This window comes from Hydra vulgaris, chromosome 12 (assembly GCF_038396675.1).
Source record: "Hydra vulgaris chromosome 12, alternate assembly HydraT2T_AEP".
NCBI lineage: Eukaryota > Metazoa > Cnidaria > Hydrozoa > Anthoathecata > Hydridae > Hydra > Hydra vulgaris.
This window is the reverse complement of record NC_088931.1, coordinates 62,385,724-62,412,500: the sequence shown is the minus strand read 5'-3', so window position 1 is coordinate 62,412,500 and position 26,777 is coordinate 62,385,724. Positions and strand designations below refer to the sequence as shown.

At 27.5% G+C, this 26,777-nt stretch overlaps 1 protein-coding gene across 2 annotated transcripts in view; it reads left to right on the top strand.

Annotated features, from left to right (window-relative positions):
- LOC100203266 (cyclin-dependent kinase 1) overlaps positions 1-18,848 on the top strand; it is a 26,479-nt gene extending 7,631 nt beyond the window's left edge. For both annotated transcript variants that reach the window (XM_065814023.1, XM_065814024.1), the window contains exons 2-8: positions 79-172; positions 4,703-4,862; positions 5,528-5,645; positions 6,568-6,738; positions 8,276-8,439; positions 11,405-11,546; positions 17,835-18,848. In XM_065814023.1, coding sequence (XP_065670095.1) covers positions 100-172; positions 4,703-4,862; positions 5,528-5,645; positions 6,568-6,738; positions 8,276-8,439; positions 11,405-11,546; positions 17,835-17,951 — 945 coding nt within the window. In that variant the 5' untranslated portion in view covers positions 79-99 and the 3' untranslated portion in view covers positions 17,952-18,848. The remainder of the gene's footprint in view (positions 1-78; positions 173-4,702; positions 4,863-5,527; positions 5,646-6,567; positions 6,739-8,275; positions 8,440-11,404; positions 11,547-17,834) is intronic.
- Positions 18,849-26,777: the final 7,929 nt, after the last annotated feature.

Here is a 26,777-nt window from a genome sequence, read left to right as displayed (position 1 = left end):
AAAGTTTAGTAAAGTTTCTTTAAAATTAGTGAATACTTTCTGTAAATATAATAATTTGTTGAAAGTCTTTATTTTTAGAATAATAAAGTGATATAGAAAATGTCTACTTTGTCTTCAAGTTTTCCTGACCAAAAACTGGAAGCTTTTCAAAAGCTTGAAAAGATCGGAGAAGGTAATTTTTTATTGTATTGCAAACAATAGTACTAGTTGCAATGAAGTAAATATTTCATTTTTTAAATAAATAACTTTAAAGATAAGGAATAAAGTTTTAGGGTATTATTAGGGTAATTTTGCAAAAATCGTTAAAATTACTGTATAATATTTAAATTTCCACTCAAGACAATCTTGTTAAAGTCTGTCTGAAAGTTCTTACATATTTTTGAAAATAATTTTATTTAAATTCAAAATATTGCATGAATTTTAATTTATAATTCAATTTTCTGTTAATAGAAAAGTTAATAGAGAAATTATGTGATATATTTTTTTTATAGGTTTGGTCCTAATATTTTTAAATTTTTTGAAATCTTAATTTTAGATAAAACATGAGCATGTCTTTAATTTAATTTTTTTTTGATCTTCAAAAATCAAATTTACAACTTTAGTGACTTAAATTTGTAAACTAGATAATTAAACACTTTGTCGGTGTTGATTTTTTGAATTTTCTTTCTATTTATATGTAAATCATACAAAGTATCATGGTGCTCCATCTGATTAAGTATCCAAAGCGCAATTTAGATTAAAAATGGTAAACATTCTACTTGGTCATCAGTGATATTTTACTAAATTTCCATGTTATCCCTGCATGTGGGATAGTGTATCAAGAATTTTTCACTGGATTCACAAAAAATGTATCATTTAGCAACACCCTTGCTGTGGGCATGTTAAATATTGTGAATAAACCTGTTAGCAGGAGAAGAAAAAGTTTTTTCCAACACTTCATTATAAACTTGGCTTTATGAAACAATTTTTAAAGAACTGAAAACTGGTAGCTTTTACTACTTAGTTACAGCATTGCTAGGATTTGAGAGAAAAAAAATGCAGGAGATGGGCAACTAATTCCCTATTTTATATAAGATAAAGAGTTTGTTAAAACAATTGATAGCAAGGAAAAAATAGCTAGGTTTTCATTTGTGGCTCTAAAAAAACTTTTTTGGAAATAAAAAAAGTAGAATGCAAAATGAGTGTAATGCATACTTTCATGCATAATTTAAAAAAATATTTCAAAACGTATCCTAGCATTTTTAAATAAGTTATAAATATGCTATTCAAAAATATATTGAAAAAAGTTATGAAATAAATAATTAAACACAAAAACAAAGGAATTAATAAGACTTTAGGTTGCATTTTTAAAAGTGTGTTTTAAAGACTGAGGGATGGAACTAAAATAACGCAAACTTCTCCTAAAAGCAAAAATTTAGTTTTTATCGGTAAGTATTAATTACATTTTTAATCAAAAATATTCAGCTTAAACATTTTTTTTAACATTTTCTTCAAGAACACAACATGTATTGAGATTTAGAAATCCTTTAAAGTTTACCATTTTAATATTAAGTAATTCAGAAAAGTATTTTTTAAATAAATAATAATTTGTATTATTTATTTAAAAAATACAATTTAAAAAAAAAATAATTTAAGTCTTTTTTTTTTTACAATCCTGGTAAAAATTTTAAAATAAGTGACTTACTTCTTGAGGCTCATGAGCTGTTTTTAACTGCTTTGAAAAAAAATTAAAGTTTTTTTTTTAAAGTAGTTAAAAACAAAATCACTATAAACCTAAATTCAATCTGTACAACTGCTTTATAATCAACTCTATGTTCAAATTAATGATGAAAAGATAATTGCTATAGTAGATTAGTGGTAAAACATTTAGCTCACAATCAGGAGGTTTGAGTTAAAAATCCAATCTATGCCTCTAGAAATATTATGTCCAATCTATTGCTCAAAGCAACTGTCTTGATTAACAAGGTTTGTGTTTCGGAGTTTCAGGTTGAGAGCCTGTCAATCTGTTAATCCATTGTAAAGAGATAAAAATAAGAAAAATTGATTCATCAACAACTAATTAGCTGTCTTTAAACCCTACCTCTTCTTCATTTTTTACATTTATCTGCTGTCTAAATCTCTAGTTCCCATAGTAAGTATGGGTTTAAAGCCAATATATTTTTAAATATTTTATCAATCTGTTAAACAATCAGTTTATCATAGGTATCATTTTTTTATCCATTAATATCAGTAACAGCATCGGCTACCAAAACATGGAAATAGCAGTAATGTTAACAAGGATTTATCGAGAACATAGAACTACGATCTTGTAGAGTTCCTATATTCTGAGCTATTTAAGTATATTAAATTCAATTTTTTTCAGGTTATGTTTATATACTCTTTGTATAAGTTAAAAAGTCTGCTGTAAAACATTAAAAGAACACACCTAAACTCATAATTGTAGATAAAACAGAATGATGTTTTTTTTTTTTTTTTTTTAAATGCTAAAGTTTAATTACTTTAATGGGTTTGCATTAGTGTTTAAGTGCTGACATCACATAACAATAAGAAGTCTGCTTATTATTAAGATTAATATCACATTAATCATAATAGCAATAATAGTAATAACAGTAATAATAATGATAATAATAATAGTAGTAATAATACAAACTGCTAAAGTTTTTATAAAAGCATTTACTGAATTAAAAAAACTCTGTTCTAAATAGTGATTGACCGAAACCTGTTTCGGTATCAGTTTTGGCTGAAATTTCAATTTGAACCGATACCGAAGTTTCGGTTTCGGTACTTTTTATAAATTCGGTAAAAACCAAAATTTCGGTTCAAAAACATACCACAAAACCAATATTTATCTAATTTAGAAAAACAGTTATTTTTAGCATTTTTACAAAAATATTGAGAATATTCACAAAATACCTCAAAAAAATCTTATTTTGCAGGGAAAATCTGCCAGTTGTTAAATTTCGCCATTAACTTATATCGTCGACATATGTATTAAATCTCAATTTGAGATACACGTGTAATTAATTTTAACATAATACGAGTATAAAAAAACAAAAACTGTAAAATTGCATTTTTAAATAAATTTTTCTAATAAAATAAAATTTGACTAGCCAAAATTTTGGTTTTGGTTTCGGCACCAAATTTGAGTACCCGAAATTTCGGTTTCTTTCAGTTTCGGCTTTTTTTCTGTTTTGGTCGATCACAAGTTCTAAATCTATCATTTATATTCTTATTCTTTAGTCTATTAATTTCAAAAGGTTTTAGTTAAAGGTAGAAAATTATTTTTATTTTCAAGTAATATAAAATAGTTTCATTTTTTTCACTTTGAAAAAGAAAATTTTTTTCTTTTAATGTGTAATAAATTTATTGATAACATAAATCTCCCTGTTGTAGATTTTCTCCTTGTGTCTTCTTGTTTTTAGAAATTTTTTAGTTTTTATTTTAATTCTGACCATTGTACAATAAAATATGTTCAAAAATATAAAAATAATAAAAATGAACAAAGTATATATTTTGAAAGTAAATTTATTTACAATTAATAAATAATATATAACAATATATGTAAAAAGATAAACAAACTATCTCTTAACATGTTAAAAAAAATTAACAAAACACAATTGTTAAATAAGTTCTTTTCTATTATATAAATGTGTCATGATGAATCTAAAATAAAAAAGTAATGAAGTTATGATATGTAAATATAAAAGAAAAAAATTTATCACATACACTGGAAATCAATTAAACTGCTTTTTGGTAACCTGTAGTTGCTGTTGTTGATGCGGCTGTTATTGTTAGTGTTATTGAATAACGTTATTTCATGTTGGGTTTTAGTAAACAGTTAACGTTAAAGATATAACAAATTCTGTTATAAAGGTACTTTTTAAAATTAGTTATAACAGCATGCATCTAAACATTGGTGAAACAAGCACAGCCTAATATAATATAAAAGAAAAATCACATTATAATAATTTAAAATATTTATTACAAATAGCAATGATAATTAAACATTTATTCAAATAATTTCGTAATAATAAAAATATTTTAAAAAGTGTTATAATTCATAAAAATGCTTTAAAGCGTCTGTGGTTTTACTTGTCTATTCAAAGCTTAAATCTCTTGAAACATGAATTATTATTTTACAAGTATTCTAATTTCCTTTTAACACTTTTACATAAGTATTATTTTTATTTAAAATATATTTACTTTATTTAAGAAAAGTTAAAAAATATTTGTTTACAAATTTAATCCACCATTTGTAAAAAGGGCAAAAGTGGCTTTACATTTTGGATCAAAGTTAGACATCTAGTTTATATAATATATCATTGCTTAGTTTACTACAGGTTACAAATGTGTGATTTAAAGCAATTCATTTAATGCTACCTGGAAACTTTTCTTATAAATAAATTTAAATTCTTTTTTATAATATAATAATTTAGAAATTTTGTTATATTTATAATAAAATGGCAATAAATATTCATTTTTATTTGAAGGCTTTTAGGGCTTGGTTTTTTTTTATATATAAGTTTTAAACTCTTCAAAGTTTAGCCTATTTTATTTAAGTTCTTTTTTATTAACTTTTATGTATATATTTTAACAGTAATATATTTTGTTTTAAAGGTTTACTCATTTGTTTTATGTATTAAGATATTTAGCTTCATCTAGTTGTTCATAATTAGGTGAAATAATAGTCATTTATTTGTAGGCACATATGGAGTTGTTTACAAAGCAAAAAATCGCATTACTGGTGAATTGGTTGCATTAAAGAAAATACGTTTGGAATGCGATGACGAAGGATGTCCCTCAACAGCTGTTAGAGAAATTTCCATTCTGAAAGAGCTTAGATTCCATCCTTTTATTGTCCAGTAAGTTGTCGAAAATGTTTTAAGATTTTATTACAGCAGCTAAAAAATAATGAGAATGAGAGTGTACCAAATATAAAATACTCCATTTATTAAATCAAATTTTTTGTATGGTGATTTTAATTTTTACTACGATATGAAAGTTACAAAACAATAAATTTCTCTTTTTACATCTAAAAAGAGAAATTTATTATTCTTCAAATTAAACCAAAAAAATATTTTCAATTTTTAATTAAAGATGCTTTATTTGAAATAAAATCTTAATTTAAAATAAATAGTTAAAAATGAAAATCTTTATTTGAAAGAATAAACAATAAAATGAAAGCATTTAAAAAAAGATTTTAAAATATCTACATTTTGATTATGTCAGTTATGTTATGTTTCACCAAAAAATCATAAGATTTTTTAAATTGTTTTCTAAGGGTTTTTATTTGCAAATGCAAATAAAGTTGGCATTAGCTAGCGCAAACTGACCATTTCCAACAATGTTTTTTTTTTTTTTAAATAATCCTTATTATTTTATTCTATTATGCATAATATTCTATTTCCTGCATAGTATCCAAAATAATAATAATAATCCTCATTATTATTATTATTTTGTGTGTGTTGAAAAATATTGGGGAAAATATTCTGTATTTATAAAGAAAAGTTTATAAAATATTATATAGATTGTTGGATGTGTTACACCAAAGTGGAAAGTTATATCTTGTTTTTGAATTTTTATTGATGGACTTGAAAAAATACATAGACACAGTGGAGGTTGCAATGGATAAAGCACTTATAAAGGTATATTATTTATGACAAATATACAATGTATTTATGTATTTTTAATTAAAAAAGTATATTAATGTATTTATAAAAACATATTGTTTCAAATATGGTTTAAATAATTTTTTTTTTAATTTTTAATTTTTTGTGTGTTTATTAATATTCAAGTTATATTTTTAGCAATAATATAGGATTATTATATTTTCAAGACTAATAATCCACTATTTCTAGATTGTTACATACAAAGAACGACTTAAATAAAATCACATTAGTTGATCAGTTTTATCTATATATTAGGCACCAGCAATTTTTAGTATTAAGTTACTTCAAGCTATGATAGAGAGTAAGAAAATACGAGTTAGCTCAAAAATAAAAAAATCTTAAGTTAACTAGCAGCAATCTTATTTGAAAATAAGTTTGATGAATTAATATAAAAATTGAAGAAAAAGTTACTTATGTTTCATATATAAAAATATGCCGAAAAATGTTTTACAACAACACTCGTTTTAAAAATTCATTAATTATAACTCATTCTAGTTTATGTTTCATAATGAATAATATATTTAAAAAAAAAGAAAAAAATTTAAATAAGATAGAATTTGGAAGACTTGCAACTATCAAATTTTTCACATAAATGTTTTATGGTCTAGTAAAGCAGTCCGCTTAAAGCAATTGACTTTTCTAAAAAAAAGTTGAAAAACTGGTACCTATATAAGGTTTTCGTTAAAGCTTGAGTCTTTGTGCGATTGTTTTTAAGTTGTATTCTCTCTTTTGTATTCTCTCTCTTGTATTCTTTCTGCTACAAATATGGAATGATATATTCATATTTGTATATGAATAAATATATATTCATATTTGTATATGAATAAATATGAATATATATTTATTCATATACAAGGGAGATAATAAAAGTAGACTAAAAAATTTTTAAATTCTTTAGAGTTATACTTATCAAATATGCAATGGTATTGATTTCTGTCATGCTCGTCGTATTATTCATCGTGACTTAAAGCCGCAAAATCTTCTTATCGATTCCAAAGGATTAATAAAGCTAGCTGATTTTGGTTTAGGAAGAGCATTTGGTATTCCAATAAGAGCTTACACACATGAGGTGAGCTTGTGTAAATTGATGTATTTTTATATATGTATGCAATGTACTAATATATTCTTTTATTTTAAAAATAAGAAACTAAAATTACTTTTTTGACCCAAAAATTCTTTGTTCATTAATTTTTTTAAAAGTATTTAAAAGTAAAAAATCTCAAATACTTATTTAGCTTTTTCAAGAAATATTGGAGTTTCGTTTTTTTTGTGAATGATTTTATAAATGCTAAAAGCTCCCACTCCAACATCCACTGATATATTACATGTCTTAGTATTTGACATGATATCTTCAACCCTCAGAATTAGGGTTTAAAAATTTGCTGACCTTGTTTCTATGTTTTATGGTCAGACCTTTGTATCAAATAATTTTTTGCCAACCCAATGCCGACCTCAAAAAGATTGAGGTTGGCAAATTATTGCTGACTTCATTTTTCCTAATTCTGAGGGTTGTATCTATGAAACTATTGTGTTGCTAAATTGTTAAATAAATAGTTAAAATAAGTCAACATTTTTTGTTAATGAATTAAAAGTATAAAGGAGAGGGTGGGACACCATGGTTTTGTTTTTTGAATTGTTTTACAATAAATTAGTTAAATTATTAGTAAAGTTTCAATATCTAGATTAAAATTTTAGTTTCAAAATTAAATTTATTTATTTACAAAGTATAACAGCTTTTATTTGTAAGAATATTTTTTTTTTAAATTTGATACTTGTAATAAGGTTAGTAGAGAGCACCTTAATGCAACCTATGGGAAATATGAAAAAGATCAATAAAATGAAACCTTGGCCAATGCATGAAGCTACATGAGATAAAATCCACGAAACCAGGTTTTTACCTTAAAGACAATTAAGTTAATAATTATAATCCAATCAGTGCATCCAGCAAATCAAGTTACTCTTTAAAGAATCAGGTGATATTGTTTTAAGTGTCGTTCTTAAGCATGACATTTAAAACAAAATAACAATGTTCTTCAAGCTTTAACAAGTTGTAAATATTTTGTTATTTTTTATATCAATTTTTTAAAATAATTTTGTTAAACAGACTGAACAACTTATGGAAAGTAGTTTACAAAATAACTGTAATTACTAGCATTGAATAACATGCCTTAAAACTTTAAAAAATAATAAATTACTTTATCTAAATAATTACTATACCTCAAACAAAAAATAAAAAATAACATATTCAAATAAACCATATTAAACAGTTTTAATTAAAAATATTGTATATACATAACCGAATTTTTGTACCATACACAAAATGTGCACCTTAATTGCTAAGAATAAAATGCTTCTTTACAGCATTGGTGTAACAAATAATTTTATATATTCTGATTTTCTGACTGACTACTAATCTAATGACTAATTATTTAATATATTGATATATTCTTATTTGATTTTTTTATTATTTTGTTATATTTGATATATTCTTATTTATATTTTGTTAATTCTTATTTGATATTTTTGGCTAAGTTTCATATTTTTTGACACAGTTATTCTGTCAAGCTTAATATTTTAAACAATAATTTTAACTACTATTTCTAAAGGTTGTAACACTTTGGTACAGATGTCCTGAAGTTTTGCTAGGAGGCAAAAGATATTCATGTGGTATTGATACATGGAGTATAGGCTGCATTTTTGCTGAAATGGTAAATAAAAAACCCATTTTTCAAGGAGATTCAGAAATTGATGAAATATTTAAGATTTTTCAGTAAGTACATAATTTTTTTTATTAAAATTTTAATATAGTAGTGCTAAAGTTATGCTAAAATGTTTTTATTTTTTATAAGTTATTTATTTCTAACTCTTTTTCTGTGCTAAATTTCCTGCATAATATCTAAGTATTGAAATGCTATTTATAGCCTAAAAATTAAATATAACCACATAAGTTTTTTTTAAACACTATTATTAATCAAAGCTTTGTTATGTATAAGTCATATTGCTCTTTAATAACACCATAACTAGTTAACATGTAAAATAATAATTAGGAGGTATATTTTAAAACATGTTATTAAAGTTTTGCTTTAAAACAACTATAAGTAGTTTAAATTAGTTTTTTAAATGTTTTCAAACTTTCTGTCTTATATTATATAAATAGCATTATAGGTAATAAATATTATATCTATATAATGGATATTATATTAGAGAGTTTTAAGCATTTAATTGATAGTTACATTTTACTTATAAGAAAATATTAAATAAGATTTAAATATGATTATACAATTAGTTGCAATTTCTTTTATTTAAAATATTTGATTATTAGTAAATTCCTTTAGATTGTTGTGATTTGTGGTTGTTTCATTTTTAATATTACATTGTACTGTATGGTTTTTTTTCTATTTTTATCTAATGATTTATCATCGAATTAAAATATTAAAGTTTAAATCATGATTTTTAATAATAGTAATAATAAATATAGTAATAATATGGTTTTATAAAGAGATTTTATATCTATATAAAATTTTATAACTTTAAGATTAATATAAATATTTTTTATTGAATAACAACTTTTGAGTTTTGTGATAAAAACAGAGTTTACAGTTTTTAAAAACTAAAAATTTAAAGACCAGAATTTTCAGGTATCACAATTCGCGATCACTTAGTTTGAGCCTTCAAAAACTTAGCTCCAAAATTTGCAAAAAGCAAAAAGCTTAAGCACCACTTATAAAACATATATGTAATTTTTTGTTAACATATATGTAATTTTTTGTTAAAATTTAATAATCTTAGACTATTTTTTGATCATTTGTAAAGATTATTTAACATTTTTTTAAGTAAACCTGAATTTTTATTTTGACAAACAAGCACACTTGTTAATCCCAACTTTATAATCGAAATTTTTAAGTGAAATTGGTGATATGTTAAAGTGATTTAACATATCACCAAATTTAAATTTTTAGCAATAAGAAGTCATGGCTAAATAGTTATTCATTGTTCATCATTAAATTCACAGTGACTATTGAAACAAAACGCTAAACTTTTGCATATTTTAAAATGGAATGGATCCGTGCAGTATTTTAATCTATTTTTGGAGTATCCAGTTATGACAGTTATTATTTCACTGTAAATTAGCAATTAAGAAAAGTCATCCTGCCTGTTTTGCACTTATGTTTTTGGTTAATAAAAAAATCTGTTAGGGGGAAACTTTTGTTATTTTTGTTATTTGCATTATTGTTAATGTGTAATATAATTTGTTCATGTTTTTACAATTTCAGCTGCTTATTTTCTCTTCGCATTAGGTAGTAATATCTAAAAACCCTGCCAAAAAGAATTTAGCAAGAGGAGGAAAAACATTTTTTAGGTTATTAAATGTTGCTGAAAACATTTTTTTTTAAAGTATAAAATTGTATTTGGGCATTGCTAATGCATCATCAACTGAATACTAATAAATAATATCACTATGAATAAAATTAGGTGTTACATTGTAAAATTAAAACTACTCTTATCCAGTGTATTGCTAATCAATTTAAACAAGTGACAATATGTAGTTTCTTTATTAAGCAGTGTTCCTATTATGTCAGTCCATTTTGCAGTATCAGATTTAATACTCAGTAACATGTTTTAACAATCAAATAATTATACCTAAATGTTTTTTTTTTTTTTTTTTTTGTATTTTTAGCATGTTGATTTTTTAGCATTATCAAATCTATATCATTTAAAAGTATGCTTCAAAAAAACTTAAAAAAACACTAAGGTCTATCTCATCTGTTTTCCAAGAGCACATCAGGCAGTGTTTGGTGCAGGTTTTAATGTGCACACAATAGTCTCTATATTTCAATAAATTTATTTTTTACCGCTTGTCATCATTAATCTGAGTTATTTTGACTGATGGTTCCATCAGTCAAAATTACAAATCACTGATATGTTTGAAACATCTCAACCTGAGTGTTTTTTATTTCAACCATCAAAATTTTAGCCATTGCCAGCAACACCAGCAACTACACGATCTCAACCACTGCAGCAAACAAAGTGCAGCATAAGTGACAGTTCAACTTGTAAAACCTCTCTGACTAAACATCGTCACAAGAATAATCTTGTGTTTAAAAAAAAAGTTTTTTAATTGGTTGTTTATGAATTGCAATAATTGATTACTTTTTTTAATTAAGTATTTTTTTAAATTACTTATCAACTTGCACATTTCATTCTCCCTTAATGTAAGGTTAGATTATTTTTTTCAATTATATATTTCCTAAAAAATGAGAATTTCTTTTTATTTGATTTTGTTTTCTCCCCTTTAAATAAAAGACTTTAAAAAATAGCTGAATGTAAAATGTAAAAGAAGAGTTTTGTTTTCAATTAATTTTTTCTTAATAAAAGAAAGTTTTCATTTGATTTGTATGAATTTAAATACAACTCAAAATTCTCGACAACTTTGAAAAAAAGTAGGAATTTTAAATCTTTTTCCTGTAAAAAAAATTATAACTGTCAACTACTTTATTTGACCCCATTATACATTATTCTATTGATTTTTTATTGTTTCCAAATATGATATTCGCTTATTATATGACAATAAATTTTACCTAAATAAAGGTTTTTTTTTTTTTTTTTTTATACAATTATCCTATAACATTCAATTTCCTTTACATTTCAAAAATTTTATAGGCTGTCACAACATAGCATTTTGACATTTTTTGATTAAGTAATGTCTGATTTTTATATTATTACTTGACTCTTAGAGTGCTTGGCACACCTGATAATGAAACATGGGAAGGGGTGGAGGAATTACCAGAATATAAGGCTGCTTTTCCAAAGTGGAAATCAAAAGATTTACAGAAAATGTTGCCATCCTTAGAACCAGCTGGAATCGATCTTCTTAAGGTATTATTAATCTAAAGTTTTTTTTTTTGAAATTGGCTTTTATTTTTCAAATGTTTTATTATTCATTTATTATTTAAAAGTGTTTAGAAATAATCCAATCAAAATGTAGGAATTTGCTAAATGCTTTTTTTAACTAAATAAAGAAAAAACAAACATACTTATCTTCATAGATACATGCATACATACATACATACATACATACATGCCACCCTTCAATATTATTAAGTTATATATTTTTTTCTATATTTATTCTCACAATTGCTGATATATAAAAGAGTTAGACACTCTTTTTATATTTATCTTTTTATATTAAAAAAAAAGTCGTTAAAAAACTCAAGACTAATTTTTATGAAGTTAATTTAATTTAATGAAGTTTTTCATTATTTCTGTACTCAAAACTGTTTCCATGACAGCGGTGTGATTTTACTGTATTAATGTATTAACCATGCTCAATTTTCAACATCTGTTTTAATAAGATTTAACAATGCTTAAACATGGGTAAAATGGTTCTTGCATGATACTCAATGAAGTTTGTTTTTAGAATTAAAAAAAGTATATTTAAATTTATGTTAATATAGTTCATTTAAATGAAATAAAAAGTAAAATAAAAATTTATGCCAAAAATTCTTGTTGAAATAAGAGGCAAAGATATATTCTTAGTTAAAAAAAAGTAGGAAGACACTATCATCTATTCAGTTATTAACTGTTGAAGAAATAATCCAGTATTTACCTGTGAGAGTCCAAACCATCCATTTCTATTAAAAATTTAGTTTGTTGTTCAAATAAAGGTGCCATATTTACACCATATTGTCTGTAAACAAATATGAACTGCTGCATTATATCTAATCTGAAGGCTCCCGGGGAACTTGGAGGACACAGAACTTGTAGCATACTATGTATTTTACGGTCTAATTAACATTAATTTTAAGAAAGAAGTTAAAACTCTAATAATGAAATATAAAAAGCTGCAATCCCTTAAAAACAGATTAATACCATGAACAATCAAGTTAAGAATAGAATCTAAAAAGGTATTTTGTTTGGGACATGACATAAAAATCATGATTGACGAAATAACAGTAAATAGAAAAAGAACAAATAGAACAGAAACTAAATGTATGGACATTATGTTTTTGAAAATGCGTAAGGAAGAAAGACATGGTTGTCTAGGCTGTTCTAATATTAGACTTAAACAGGGTGCTGAAGGATCTGCAAAAAAATAATCTAAAAGGGAATTCTCAGAAAAAGAAGACTTATATATATCTTATAGCTCAGAAAGTTATTTCACTTATTTAAGCTCAGAATGCAATGACTTAATACAATGTTAAAAATGAGCTAAATGATAGTATCCACAAAGAAGTACAAAGTATTATACTGCCTAAAGATATTCTAAAGCGTGCAGTGATAAATGCTATAGTAGAAGGTTTTTCTGTCAACCAGTACACTGCTATCATAAGCAGTGTTATAACTCAGGAGGAGAAATAAATAATTTTATCTGAATCATCATCACATATCAGCTACAAGAGAAAGATTAGCTGTACTAGTGAAAGTGATTGGGAAAAGCTACTAGGCATTCCTCATAATGAATCAGGTGCTGTAGAAATGCAGTTCAAGGCAATTTACAATCTAATAGAATCTTTTGTTTGGCAGTTTCTCAAAAAGAGAGGTTCAAATTTTGTATTCCTGGTCCATTGCATTATGCAAGAATCATGGCAAAAGCATTGTATTACCTTAAAATATATTTACTGTTGGAAATCATTCCAAACTTATCAGAGGAAAATATAAAAGAGATATGGCTATGTTTGTAGGCATATTTTACAGTCAGTGGTTTCTAAGAACAGTAACTGCAACTGCTGCTCCCTATTAGGTTAATAATAATTAGAAGAAATATAAAACAGATTAATAAAGATTAATTAATTGTTTGATTGAGGTAATAATCTAATTTTATTAGCAATAAAATCATTTGGCAGGCACAGCTGTTATCTTGATCCTGTCTTAGTTGTGCTTGCTTTAGCAGTTGAACATTGCCCGAACAGAGAAGATATTGCTAAAGCACTGTACAGTACACTTCCCGCAAACCCTAAAGCATATCCACTTAATGTGTTATGGTCAATAAAGAGCTTCTTCACTGTCTAGATTTTGCACAAGATCAGTCTCCATCTCAGTGCTATAGTAACTGAGCAATCTTGACTTATCTTTAATATGATTAGACATGGAAAGATTGAGTTGCAGTGGCTTAAGATCCCTTCACAGTTCTGAATGTTCAACTATTTTTATCTTGAGTTTGAAATTACTATTTAATTCCTTGCAGTGGTCAATGAATCATCAGAGAGGGCCATTAAACTAGTTAAAGAACTGATTGGAAAAACAACTAAAAAGAAGAAAAGACAGGATTTGTTCTTGTTTAACTATTTTTACAAAAGAAGTAGGCAGAAGGAAAAGAAAACAGATTTAGCATCAAACACAACTAATAGTATTTTTAAACAATTTGTTAGTTATTTTAAAAAAGACTAATATTGCGTTAATTTTTTTTTTCTCGCTTGTCTTCCTGAAAGAATGGTAATAGAGGAGACCTGATACACCTTCAGATACTTCACTAAGTTTGATATCCAAAATAATATAGCATATTTTAATAACTTATTTATAGTTTGACTAATAATAATAAAATTGTAATAAAAAAGGCCGTAGAAATAGAAAAACAATTTTTTTTTCTTTATTTTTTTTGCAAAAGGTTTATCTATCACTTTATACAGATTGGTTAATGCCTAAATTTTCTATTAGATTTAAACTAATCTCTTTGAAATAGAAGTCAACTTGGATTGTTATCTTGCTGAAATATCTAAAACAAGGGCATGTTATCCTCAGCATAAGGAAGCATTATTTCTTGAAGTATATAAGCATAAAATATCTGCTGTTGGGTGATTTGAAAAACAACTTTTTTTGAAAATGTCTGCTGGCAACCCCTAAATGTGCTCTATGTAATAAAATAATACTGGATTTAAAAATTTTTTGAATAAAAATTGTTATTAGGGGTTGCTACTGTCCATTGAATTACTAAAAGGTCACTAATATATAAAAGAAAAGTTTTTCAGAAGTATGTCATGTTGGGTCTGAAAGGAAGCGTGATTATATAAAAATTTCAAAAATAATTATTGGCTTATAAAAAAATAATTAAGAAAAAAAAACTATAATCAAAAAATCTTGTTAAATTCCTATTTTTCATTTTAAGTTAAAAACGTCATTTTATGTTCATTAAAATCTAAAATAATAATTTAAAAATAAAATGATTTTTATTTTTGAAATTTTTGTATAATTTCGCTTCATTTGAGACCCAACATTACTTACTTTCAAAAAATAATTTTTTAAATAATATTAGGGACCCATTTAATGTTCAAGGGTTTGTAGCAATCCCTAAAAATATTTTTTATTTAAAAATTTTTAAATCCAGTATAATTTTATTATATAGAAGACATTTGGGGGGTGCCAGCAGACATTTTCAAAAAATGTTGTTTTTCAAATTACCCTAATCTGCTGTCATAGTGGCTTTTATAGGAAAATAGGACACCATAATGCTATTCCCACCAATTTTTACTGCTTTTTTAGTGTAATTTGGGTCCAACTCTTTAGTTGGTGGTCTGCGGACAAACTGCTTACCATCTTATCCAAATAATAAATTTAAATTCGTCTGTTCACAAAATCATGCCCTATTTATTTTTCCATGTGGAATATTTATGACAAAACTTTTTTCAGGTTTTAATATGTTGTTTTTTCAATCAAGGCACACTTCTAGATGATCTCGAAAATAAACTTGCTTTCAGTAAACGTCCTCTAATCATATGTGAGGTTACATTTAACTCTATTTACATTTACTTTTAACTGTTATTTTTTTTTAATGGTGTTTTTGGAGAAAAAGGGATCCTTTTTAGCTTCCCAGATAATTATCTGGGAATTAAGTTTTTTGTGTTTTAAGAGAGAGGTTTTAAATCCAACAAAAGGCTCAGTTGTTCTTGAAATCTCTATATATACTTATTGGCTGTCTGAATTATTCTGCAACTTCAATTATGTCTAATTGAAGTTGCAGAATTACAAAGAGCTCTACTGAGGTGCAATGTGATTTTCTAATGATAATATCTAAAGTTTAAAACTGAACATACATAAAACATTATAATAAACATGTTTTGTTTCAAAATATACAGTATAATAATACTCAGGAGCATATGAATGTTATAGCTGTTGAAGGGGGTTACTGAAGCTGTCAGAGTTAGTGATGTGTAGAGAGGGGCGACAGTAATCCTCCTTTTGACTAAATATGGAGGAGAGCTGACATCCCCTCTTTCCCTATTTCCTAATCATGTGGTGTTACTGATACCAAAGTTAACCCATATGTTCAAAAAATAATAACAGTTGAAAATTAAAAAAATTAACCATTTCTGTATTTATTATTTTTCACTAAATTTCTAGCTACTTTAAACAATTTTGTTAGTTACATTAGAAAAAGTAACAAGGATTAAATATTTTTTTTTAAAGATATAAGTAATAATATTAAACTTTATACAGTAGAATCCCATTAACTCGGACTCTGAAGGGGTTTATATATATATATATATATATATATATATATACATACATACATACATACATACATACATACATACATACATACATACATACATACATACATACATACATACATACACATATACATATATATATATATGTATATATATATATATATATGTATATATTATCTGACTTAGCGAATGTCCGAATTTAGCGAAGCTCTCTTTATGTCGGACTTTTTAAAAATGTCCAACTTACCGAGATATATCGACACTATTTTGGTGTCAAGTGTTTAAGAGCCATGGTTTATCCAGATCCTAATTTAGGGAGACTCGCAAAAAATATACTTTCTCCAGATCCTAATATAGGGAGACTCGCATCCTCACTCTTTTCGCAGAAGTTTAATTTTTTTTCGGCTTCTGAATATATTGTGTTTTTTGCTTTGGACCATCCAGGCAATTTCTTTGATATTGATTTCCTTTGTCGAGTTCTTTTATTATTATGTATTTTTCTGTTGTAGTAATTTAGCTAACTTCAACATTTTAATAAATAAAATTTAATCGAAGATTTCAGAAAAAGGGTTATTTAGTTTATTAAATTATATTTATTTAATTAAAAAAAACTTAAAACGTTCGAAAATTAAATACGCAAAGGTATTTAATTTTCGAACGTTTTAAGTTTTTTTTATTGATGTTTTTTAATTTTTAATATAAAAGTCAATAATAAATAAAATTTAATCGAAGTTTTACCGAATCGAAAATATCAGTGAAAGTATGAAGTTATGTTTAATTTTATTTGACTCAAAGCTATTTTACTTTCAAGTGTTCAAAGTTTGGAATTTTTATTGAAGTATTAAAAGTTTTGTTATTATATGCACTTAAATGCAATTCAAAACAAAAATCCTAGTTAAGCGAAGTTTTTTGCCGAAGGGACCCCAAAAAACAGTACGAGTTAGTGAATTTAACCAGGGTACGACTTAAGCGGATAATTTTATTGTAAGTTGATAGAGAAAGTTCAAGGGGAATTGAAAATCCGTCCGACTAAGTAAAATTTCGACTTATGCAGTGTCCGAGTAAACAGGATTCTATTTCCAATAGAATTATTGGAAAAATAAAAAAAGTAACATTAATTGTAATAAACTGATGTAAATGTGAAGAAAATGAGTTTTTCTAAATGTTTAGGTCATTATTTAGGTATTTATTATTTTTTCCACGACAGTAAATTTAAAATAATATAAACTAAAACTATAACAAATTTATTAAAAACCAGGAGAACACGAAGCATTTCATGTCTGTATAAGGATAATATCTTTAAGCATTCCTCCTAAAATTTAAAAATTTAGTACTAATATCAAAGAGAAAATAATATTGGTTGTGATTAGGATGCGGTTTGATTTGAATACTGGTTACAATCAGTGCCGCCGAGAGAGGGGTCGCGGCCCTGGTCACAATGGTTAAAACTTAAAGTAAAATAGAACATGGTATATAGAGAATTTGTATTATTTGTTTAACATTATGTATATATGTAGTATCTTTTAAAAGTTAAAAAAAGACATTTTAATAACATGTAATGTAACTTTTTGAAAGATAAGTTGATTTTTGGATGGGGGTAATTAGAGAGTGGAAACTTATTTAATGGCTTACTTTATAAAGATAACTGAGGTTTCAATTTTCATAGAAAAATTTAAAATGAACCTTATTTACTTTCTTTTTTTTATCTTTTTTTTTATAGAAGTTTTTGATATATAATCCTGCTGATCGAATCTCAGCTCGCAAAGCTATGAAGCATCCATATTTTTTTGACTTTGATCCTACTACGTTACCTCAGCCACCAGAAGAAATTTTGTAATACATACTTGCTATTTAGAAATTTAGTGACAAAAAGGTGAATGAAGAAATTTGATTTTCTTATTTTCGCTGTATTTTGTTCAGTCAAATTTGCTTTATGCTAAATTACGTTATCATTAGCATAACAAAATATAAGTAATGATGCATTATATGCGAACAAGTGTTTGCTAATTCAACAAAAGTTTTTCAAGTGCATGCGCAGTGATAATAAAAAACCAATATATGTAATTATATTTTATCAGCAAAAATTTGAAATGTTAAAATAAAGTTTTAAAGGTGGTCTAAAAATTTTACTTTTTTGTATTATAATCGTATTATGAATGTATTTTCAATGTAAACTGTTTTTTTTTTCCTTTTTATTATTAATTTTGTTACGTGGTATAAAGAATATTATTTCACATTTTCAAATTTCTTGTTTTAAAATTTTTAAGTGAGCAAACTCTAAATTTGTATCTACTAATATTTTTATTAACAGTTAAAAGAAATTTATTTTCGCTAATACTTTGTTAAGTCGAAGACTTGTAACATGTTTATTAATTTTACTAAATTATTATAATTTTTTTTTTTTTTTGCGGCACTAGGTATAACTTTGGTGTTTGACTTAATGTAAAATTATTTATAATACGAGATAACCCAACTAAATATTTTTTTTTACCTTTTAAAAATTAATACAAAACAAATGTTGAATAAGTCGACTTTTCCAGTGGTCTTGAAATGTCTACAGTGTAACTTTTTTGAAATGGTAATTATGATTATATATCTACTGATGTCTTTTGTTAATAAATTTTTTTACCTTGGACCATGTATGTATCAACATTTCTAATTACTTGTAAAAAGTTATTTATGTCTATATTTCTAGCTTATGTTCAGAAATGTCAAATATTATAGTTATCAACCACATGATTTCTTGTATTTGTTAATCTAATGACATTCTAAATTTCCCAGGAAGCTAAACTAATGTTTGCAATACCTATCCAACATATTCTATGCATGGGGACTGCTACCTATTTTAAGCAAAGAGCCAAATTTCCTAAAATAATTTTGAAGAATCATACCGTAAATACTACTGTAAATCATTATCAACAAACCATTATTTTATGATATTCAATGAGATTTAAATTTTTATTGATTGTAGATTTATTATTTACATATTGTAAAGTAAATGAACATATAAATAACTAAAAGAAACAATTTAAAAAACAGCCATAAAAATTACTAAGATTTTTGTTTGTGAATTGATTCCATTATCCTCATAATTTGAGTCAAGTTAGTTTTAGACAACTTTCAAGGCATCATTATCATCTCTTATCATCATCAAAATCATCATCAGCTTTCAAGACATTGAGAGAGGATCAAGTTACTTTTAATGATGTTCATGTTACTAAATATCTGCTCACAATATTTAGGTCTAAAAACTGTCAAGAGTCCGAATGCCACCAGCTCAATTTGGTTGTAACTTTCAGAAAGAATATTCCATGTTTCAACTGATTTGATCTTCCTTACAACAACTTGAAAGTTCTTTCCTACTATCTACTGCAAATTTTTTTTTAAAGTTTCCTATTTTTGTTTTCAAAGCTGTGAATTTTGAAAACAAACATCTTTTTCAAATCTTTTAACTGAGGTTTAAACTGAGCTCCATTGACCTTCTGGAACGGTTTAAAATTTACTTCGTTGGTATCAACAATAAGTGCGTCAAAAAGAAAAAAGAAATGTGTTCCTTTTTGAACTCTTTAAATCAGATGGCAAAAAAATCTTTCATTTTTATAATCTTATCTTTCACTTGACCAGAACTTTTTATCAAGTAACTTGTCCGCAAATTTGATATTTATTTGTGTCATCAATATTCGTGTAGTGTATTTTTAATTATATTGTAATTAATTAACGCAACTTGTATTTCAAGAACTTTACTAAAAAATATGCTCTCAACACTAAAAGCAACAAATACATAAAATCTTCATTATACATAAAATTAGAATAAATTGTTACTAAAAATAAATACTTTACATAAATATGGTGCATAACTTTTTATTTGCTTATTTTAAAATATATTATAAAAACTCGTTTTGAACAACAATACTTATATGCATATGTATATATATTTGTATATATATATTATGATATGAAGTAAAATATGGCCTTCAAATATGTTTTCAAACGCCTAAGTGGTGCGGAAAGTTAAAGAAAATAAGAAACGGCAAGCAAGGTTTGGTTTTGAAAAACAAGTTTTATATGGAACGAAACCTTTATAGTAAACTATAACGAAAACGTTATAGCAACTTAAGATTTCAGAAGTAGCAGTAGATGCTAAGCCAACAGAAGGAGAATTATTATCAGTAGTGACAAGAGATGCACTAGTAAAAGAAACGTCAAAACCACTTGAAGTTTAAGCAGTATCTAATAAAAATGCAGTAGTAGTCTTAGTTGCATAGCTACCAAAAGATGTATTCTAAACAGCAAAGGTAGTGCTAAAATAAGTTGATGAGACAACAGCTTTTGGATAGAAAAAAATGCCCTTCCAATATTTTCTTTAGTTGTTTAAGGCACTTGCCTTTCGCACCAGACAATTTTTGTTTTTAAGACATACACTGAAGTAAATCATAGAAAACACTTGTATGTTATGTTACGATAACTATAAAAAACTTTTTTAAATCTAGCTTGAAGCAAAGAAATGCATAAATTATATTTAAATAATGCGAATACAAACGTTTTTAGAACAGAGCAGTTATCGCTATTTTATGCAAACTGATATATAATTGTCATAATATATAACTTTAAATAATAAATTCTTGAAAGATTTTTTCAAGCAAAAACAATTCGAAATAAACCAAAAAACAAAGAAACAATATTTCATACTTAACAAGTATTTTTGTTATCAAACTTACCTTAAATTCGTTTTAAGCTTATGACAAAAATATTTTACGGGTAACATTTTTTTAAAATTTGTTGAACATATTCTCCAGTGGACTAAAAAGCAGTCTTTGGGTAGTGTTAGCGCACTTTTCTCAGAAATAAAGGATCCATGTTTCAAACCCCACCTCTGGGCTAATTTTGCGACATCGGTTAGGAAAGAGGCGTGAACTTCTAATTAAATGCTCATCCGCGGTGCTCTGTGATAAAATTGTAAAAACTTCTTGGGGCACCTAGAGAAAAAAAACCTAATTATTTATAATATCAGTATTAACGACCAAAACTATTTGCATTATGGTGAAGTTGCAAATATTCTTAACACAAATAAGTATCAAAAATTTAGGCCTAAAATTATAAATAGTTTTTGCAAACGGTATCAACCCCACTCGCTAGCTTTTAAAACCAGTTACAGCTAACTACCACTACTAACAAACAAATTGAAAATAAAAATATTTGTAATGTTTATTTTACCTAAAATTTTACCCCCATGATGCATTTGCATCAAAGATTTTACTTGGATAGAAGTTTCGCATAACCAGATATCATCGCAAGAAGTACCTTAATAAGCAAACCCTGTGGGCACACGACGTTGAAATAACGTCGATCAACGTCGATTAACGTTATTTTAACATTGGATCAACGTCATGTGCCTACTGGGAAAGGTCCAGCTTAAAAACCTAAAAAAACAGCTAAAAACGCTTGTTGTATTAAAAAAATCTATCGTGGTGACAAAAACATCTATCGTGGTGACAAAAACATCTATCGTGGTGACAAAAACATCTATCGTGGCGAAAAATTAAAAGCTACAATTGTAGAATACAAATCCGTAAGATTTTCAGAAGATTTGCAAGTATATATTTATATCAAAAATATATATTTGTACTATATAACAGTATATGAAATACTATTCGCTGCCTTATTTTTGTCTGAATTTTTAGGTTAATTAAGAAAACGCTTTCAGTAGTTTTGGTTAAGCAAAGTTGGTTTTTGAAAAAAAATTGCTTTATCTTAAATAAGGTCATAGTTTATAATTAGATTTCAAAATTAATATGTTTTGTCGCAAAAAAGTACGGCAATATAAAACTTCCTCTTTCTCGGTACTTTTTCCAGTTTAAAAAAAAAAAAATGATGAAAAAAATACGGTTTATATGATTTTAACAGTTTTATGATATTTCAATCTATGTGAGTAGTTTAAAATAAACAGTGACAACCAATTCCCCTCCCCTCTCCTTTTAACCCTTTCTTTCCCGATTTATAAAATAATAAAAAAACAGCTTTACAATGACATTCAATACTTTCAAAAAACAATTGCATTTTGGCACGTTTATTTTAAATTGCGCTTGCTGCTATCTAATAGCAGGAAGTAGCAAAACTTAAGCTTTTTTTTTAACATATTTGCTTCCAACAAGACTGCAAACAACCACTGTTAAAGTTGGAAGTTATGAGAAGAGAGAAGATGAAGTTTATAGAGCAAGATAACGATTGACAGACGACTTAAAAGATTGGAAATTATATGAATCAGGAAAGCAAGATGAAGGAAGCAAATTCCAAAGAACTGATGTTCGAGGAAAAAAACTAGACAAATAAGAGTTCTTGGAACACTTAGGAACAGTCACAGAAAAAGGATGACACTTAATTGAATGACGAGAATGAATTTTAGTTGATGGCACAAGAGACGCTAGCTCTTTAAAGCAGTGTCCATTATAGTATTTGTAGAAAAGAGAAAGAGAAGCAACATTACGACGATGTGATAATGATAGGAAGTTGGCTGCTAGAGCAGATCCAACTATGTTAACGTTGCATTTTTGCACCTCGTCTAAAAGAGAAAAGACATCATTAGTAGATCCGCCCCAGATATGGCAACAGTATTCCATATAAAGCCGGATTTGAGATTTATAGAGATAGAGAATAGAATCCGTAGTAAGAAAGTGTCGAGTTTGATAAGGAGATGGAACCTTAGCAGATGCTAATTTTGTAACAGTTTTCAATGATTGCAAATGGTTTCCAAGAAAGATCGGAAGAAAGAGTTAATCCTAGAAGATTAAGGTTAGATGACTCATCGAGCACATTACCATTAATAAATATAGGAAGATCTAAATTATTGATATATTGTTTTTATCATGACAAGAATAAATGGTAGTATCATCAGCAAATAATGTCACCTAAGATATGAGAAATATCTGGATGATTGTTAATGTAAATTAAAAAGATATAGGGCTAATGACTAAACCTTGAGAAACACTTGAAGTTACAGAATATGAAGAAGACTGCTGTCCATCGAGGACAACTTTTATACTACGATAGTAAAGGAAGGATTCAATAATCTTAAAGATGTTACTAGATTCACCTTAAGAGGAAATCTTATGGAGAAGATCAGCATGCCAAACTTTATCAAAAGCTATAGAAATATCAAGAGCTATGGCCTCAACCTCTCCACCTTTATCTAATGCACGATAAAACCTATCGGTTATTGCTGTTCAGCTATAGAACGAGAAGATCGAAATCCATATTGATGATCAGAAAGTAAGTTATTAGATTCAAGATGAGAGATTAAGTGTTTGTTAATTAAAGATTCAAAAACCTTGCTTAAAAAAGGAAAAAGACGAATGGGGCAGTAGTTAGGCAAATCAGATTGCTCTCCAGAATTTTTGAAAATAGGGATGACAGATGCCGCTTTCCGGCAGGCTGATAAGTACAAGTTAAATAGTTTTGAAAGTATAGACGACAGCTCCGGAGAACACTTCTACAACTATATAACTGGTATGTTGGCCGGACTACAAGCTGTAGAAGAATCTAAGCAGGAAATCACTTTAGAAGAAGTCACAGAAGCTGGAGTGATACGAATGTCAAGCAATGGATCAACCTGTTTGACAGCTATTTCAGGTAGAACGCAACTAGTGGAATCAAGAGATGATATTGATGAAAAGTTTTTAGTAAACAAATTTGCTTTGTCTTTAGATGAGGTGACAAAGTCTGAATCATATAAAAGAGGTGGAATAACAGATTTTCCCTTATTATTGATACTATTAAAGATTTTCAAAAGTCACGAGAGCTTAATTTTTGTGATGAAATACGAGATTTTATGACCTGAGAATAGCGGGCTTTGGCGTTAGACAAAACCTTTTTGCAATAGTTTATAAAAGTAATAAACAGACGTTTGTTTTTTGCTGATAGATGTGGATGTAACGGTTTCAATTGGCGATTGCAGCAGCACAGTGTGAGGAAAACCATAGAGAAAAGTGAGGCTTGACCTGGAATTGTCGAAAGGTAATAAAAGATTCCATACCAGACTGAATCCACGAAATTATTTAAGAAGCACATTAGTCAGCAGGAAGAAGAAAGATTTTTACCCAAGGGTCATCACGAAGAAAATCACGGAAAGAGTCCCAGGTAGCTTTAAGATAGTTGTAAGTGGTACAATTATAAGGGGAATTCAGATAATGAAGAAGAATAAGATAATAGTTTTAGAAGATCAAACCGTGATCAGAAGCACCTAAGGGTGAATATGAAGAGACTGAGCATTAATTTGGATCAGAAACAAGACATTAGTCGAGTAGAGAAGGTAAATATTTCCGGTTATCTGGAATACAAGTTAAAAAGTTGATTATTTGAGTTAGGGATTGAGAAAGGCAAAAACTGTGGGCTTTAATGCCTGAAGAGTTGCTGACATTAGAGCCAAACCATTTAGTGTGATGACCATTAAATTCATCTCCAACAACAATATTGGCTGATGAATAAAGAAAGAGGGCTTGATCAACTTGATCAGAAATAACATCAAAAAGGGTGCAGTCTTGAGATGAAGGAGAGCAATATAGAACAAAGAGAAAGGCGATGGAGTGAAGTGGTGCTAAACGAAAACACAGAAAAGAATAGTCTTTGGATTCAAACCTAGTTTCCTGACAAATGGGTAAATTCTTACAAATGTAAATGCCTAGGCCAAGCATGTGACTATTGGAGTCTTTACGAATTAAAGGAAAATAACCGTCAACACTAAGATCACAAGATCAGACAGCTGAACTCGAATTAGTCTCACAAAGAGCAAGTAGGTCTGGTGAACTTTGCAAGAGATAAGACTCAACAGAAGAAAAGTTACTTAAAAAACCACGAATATTAGTGAATGGTAGGTTTTGAGAACTTGGTGATGACGATTGTTTTTTGTATTTTATAGTTTTTGGTACTTTATTCATTTTTAAATTTGTTAAATAATTTGACTCATAGACAGTATTCAGTACACTGTTTAATAGCTTAAGCAATTGCCTCGTTACTATTAGTAAACCCTAAGCCGTAACAAAGGGTTCCAAATATGGCCTTGACAATGTATACTAAAAGTACAAACAGGGACACCATCCATGCGCACCATGGGACTGTTAATACTTTGATATTTTTTAGCTGTTGATGGAATCAGCCTCTCGGAGAGCTACCATAAAGTTCGGGAAACCTGACTACCAGCCGGCCTTAGAACCATAAAACTGAGTTTTAGAGCTGAACCCTCATTAGGAAATAATAGAATGAGTAACTTAGTCATAAAAACAGAGACCCAAGCAAAACCCATGCATCGAGTCAAGAAGATCTCGCATTTAACATCCTGAATTGGAAACAATGTATTAAAAATACATCTGCGCCAGCCTAATAGATAAAGAAGGGGTGTGAGGCTGGTCAACGGATGGAATCTTTTTACTCCTTAAGTTTTTGACTAAAAGGCCTTCTACAAGACAGAAGCCGGAAGCATTTAATATCTGCCTTAGATAAGTATTTTTTATCAAGACACCATCTCTAGTCTTTACTCAAACAAGAGCCCCAATGCAGGGGGTGTTTTAAATCGGAGTTGGCTTTTCCCAGCCTTTGCTCTAAGAGGCGTATCCTACAAGGCAGCAGGACATGAAGTAGATTGTACTGGGTTACCAGTACATGTTACTAGCAGAGCCGTACCAAGGGCGGGGCCGGCCGGGCCGCAGCCTGAGGCGCCAAAATTGGGAGGGCGCAAACTTTAATAAATTAAAAAAACAATAATCAGTTTATGAAACTAATTTTCACGGCGTCGCTGCTGTTGATAAGAAAATTAATTAAAATTCCGCCTCTTGACACAAACTCTTAAATATTAAAGCTCATATGCTGAACAAAAAAGCGCCCTATAACACTAATATGCCTTTGATAACTTTTAAGCATTATAATTCTATTATGAGTCGAACCCAAAAGTTATCTGGTGCTGAATTTAAGAAGAAAAGAAAACAGCGTTAAGAAAGTGTTTCAAAAAGTGGTTGGTAACAAACTCAGTGGAGAAACAAATTATTTTAGAGGATATTTGTATTGAAATTAATGACAATTCAACAGATCCTATAATTGACTTTAATTGAGTTCAGATCATCATTTGGAATTAATTGAAGAGGAGATTTTCATCAGCCAAAGTCAAGAAGAATTTTGCACAACTGATTCAGAACCAACCAGGGAAGATGAAAATGCCTAGCTTTCAGGCCCAGCTGAATCGGACGAGGATGAACTTCATTCAGAAATTTCAGAAATTCCAGTGGCCTCGGAAGAAAATTTTCAACATAGGGATCCAGCAACATGGCCTAAAATAACGGACAAAACAAGATGCTTTTTGATTGAGCATAGGCCAGAGCAAGACAGAAGAGAATTTCTCCCAAACACGCTGTGTGATTTTGACAACAGAATGCGACACTTCAGCTCAAAATGGTATGAAAAAATTCATCCCAATGGTAAAAAAATTTGTTCGCACTTGGCTGCAGTACAGCAATAAAAAAGATTCTTTATTTTGTTTTTGCTGTTTGTTATTTTTAACAATAAAAACCAACAATTTCTCAGAAATTTCTAAAGGGTATTGTGACTGGAAAAAACTAAACCCAAGAATTCCTGAGCATGAAAACAACAATGAACACTAAAGATGCTATTCTGATCGGAA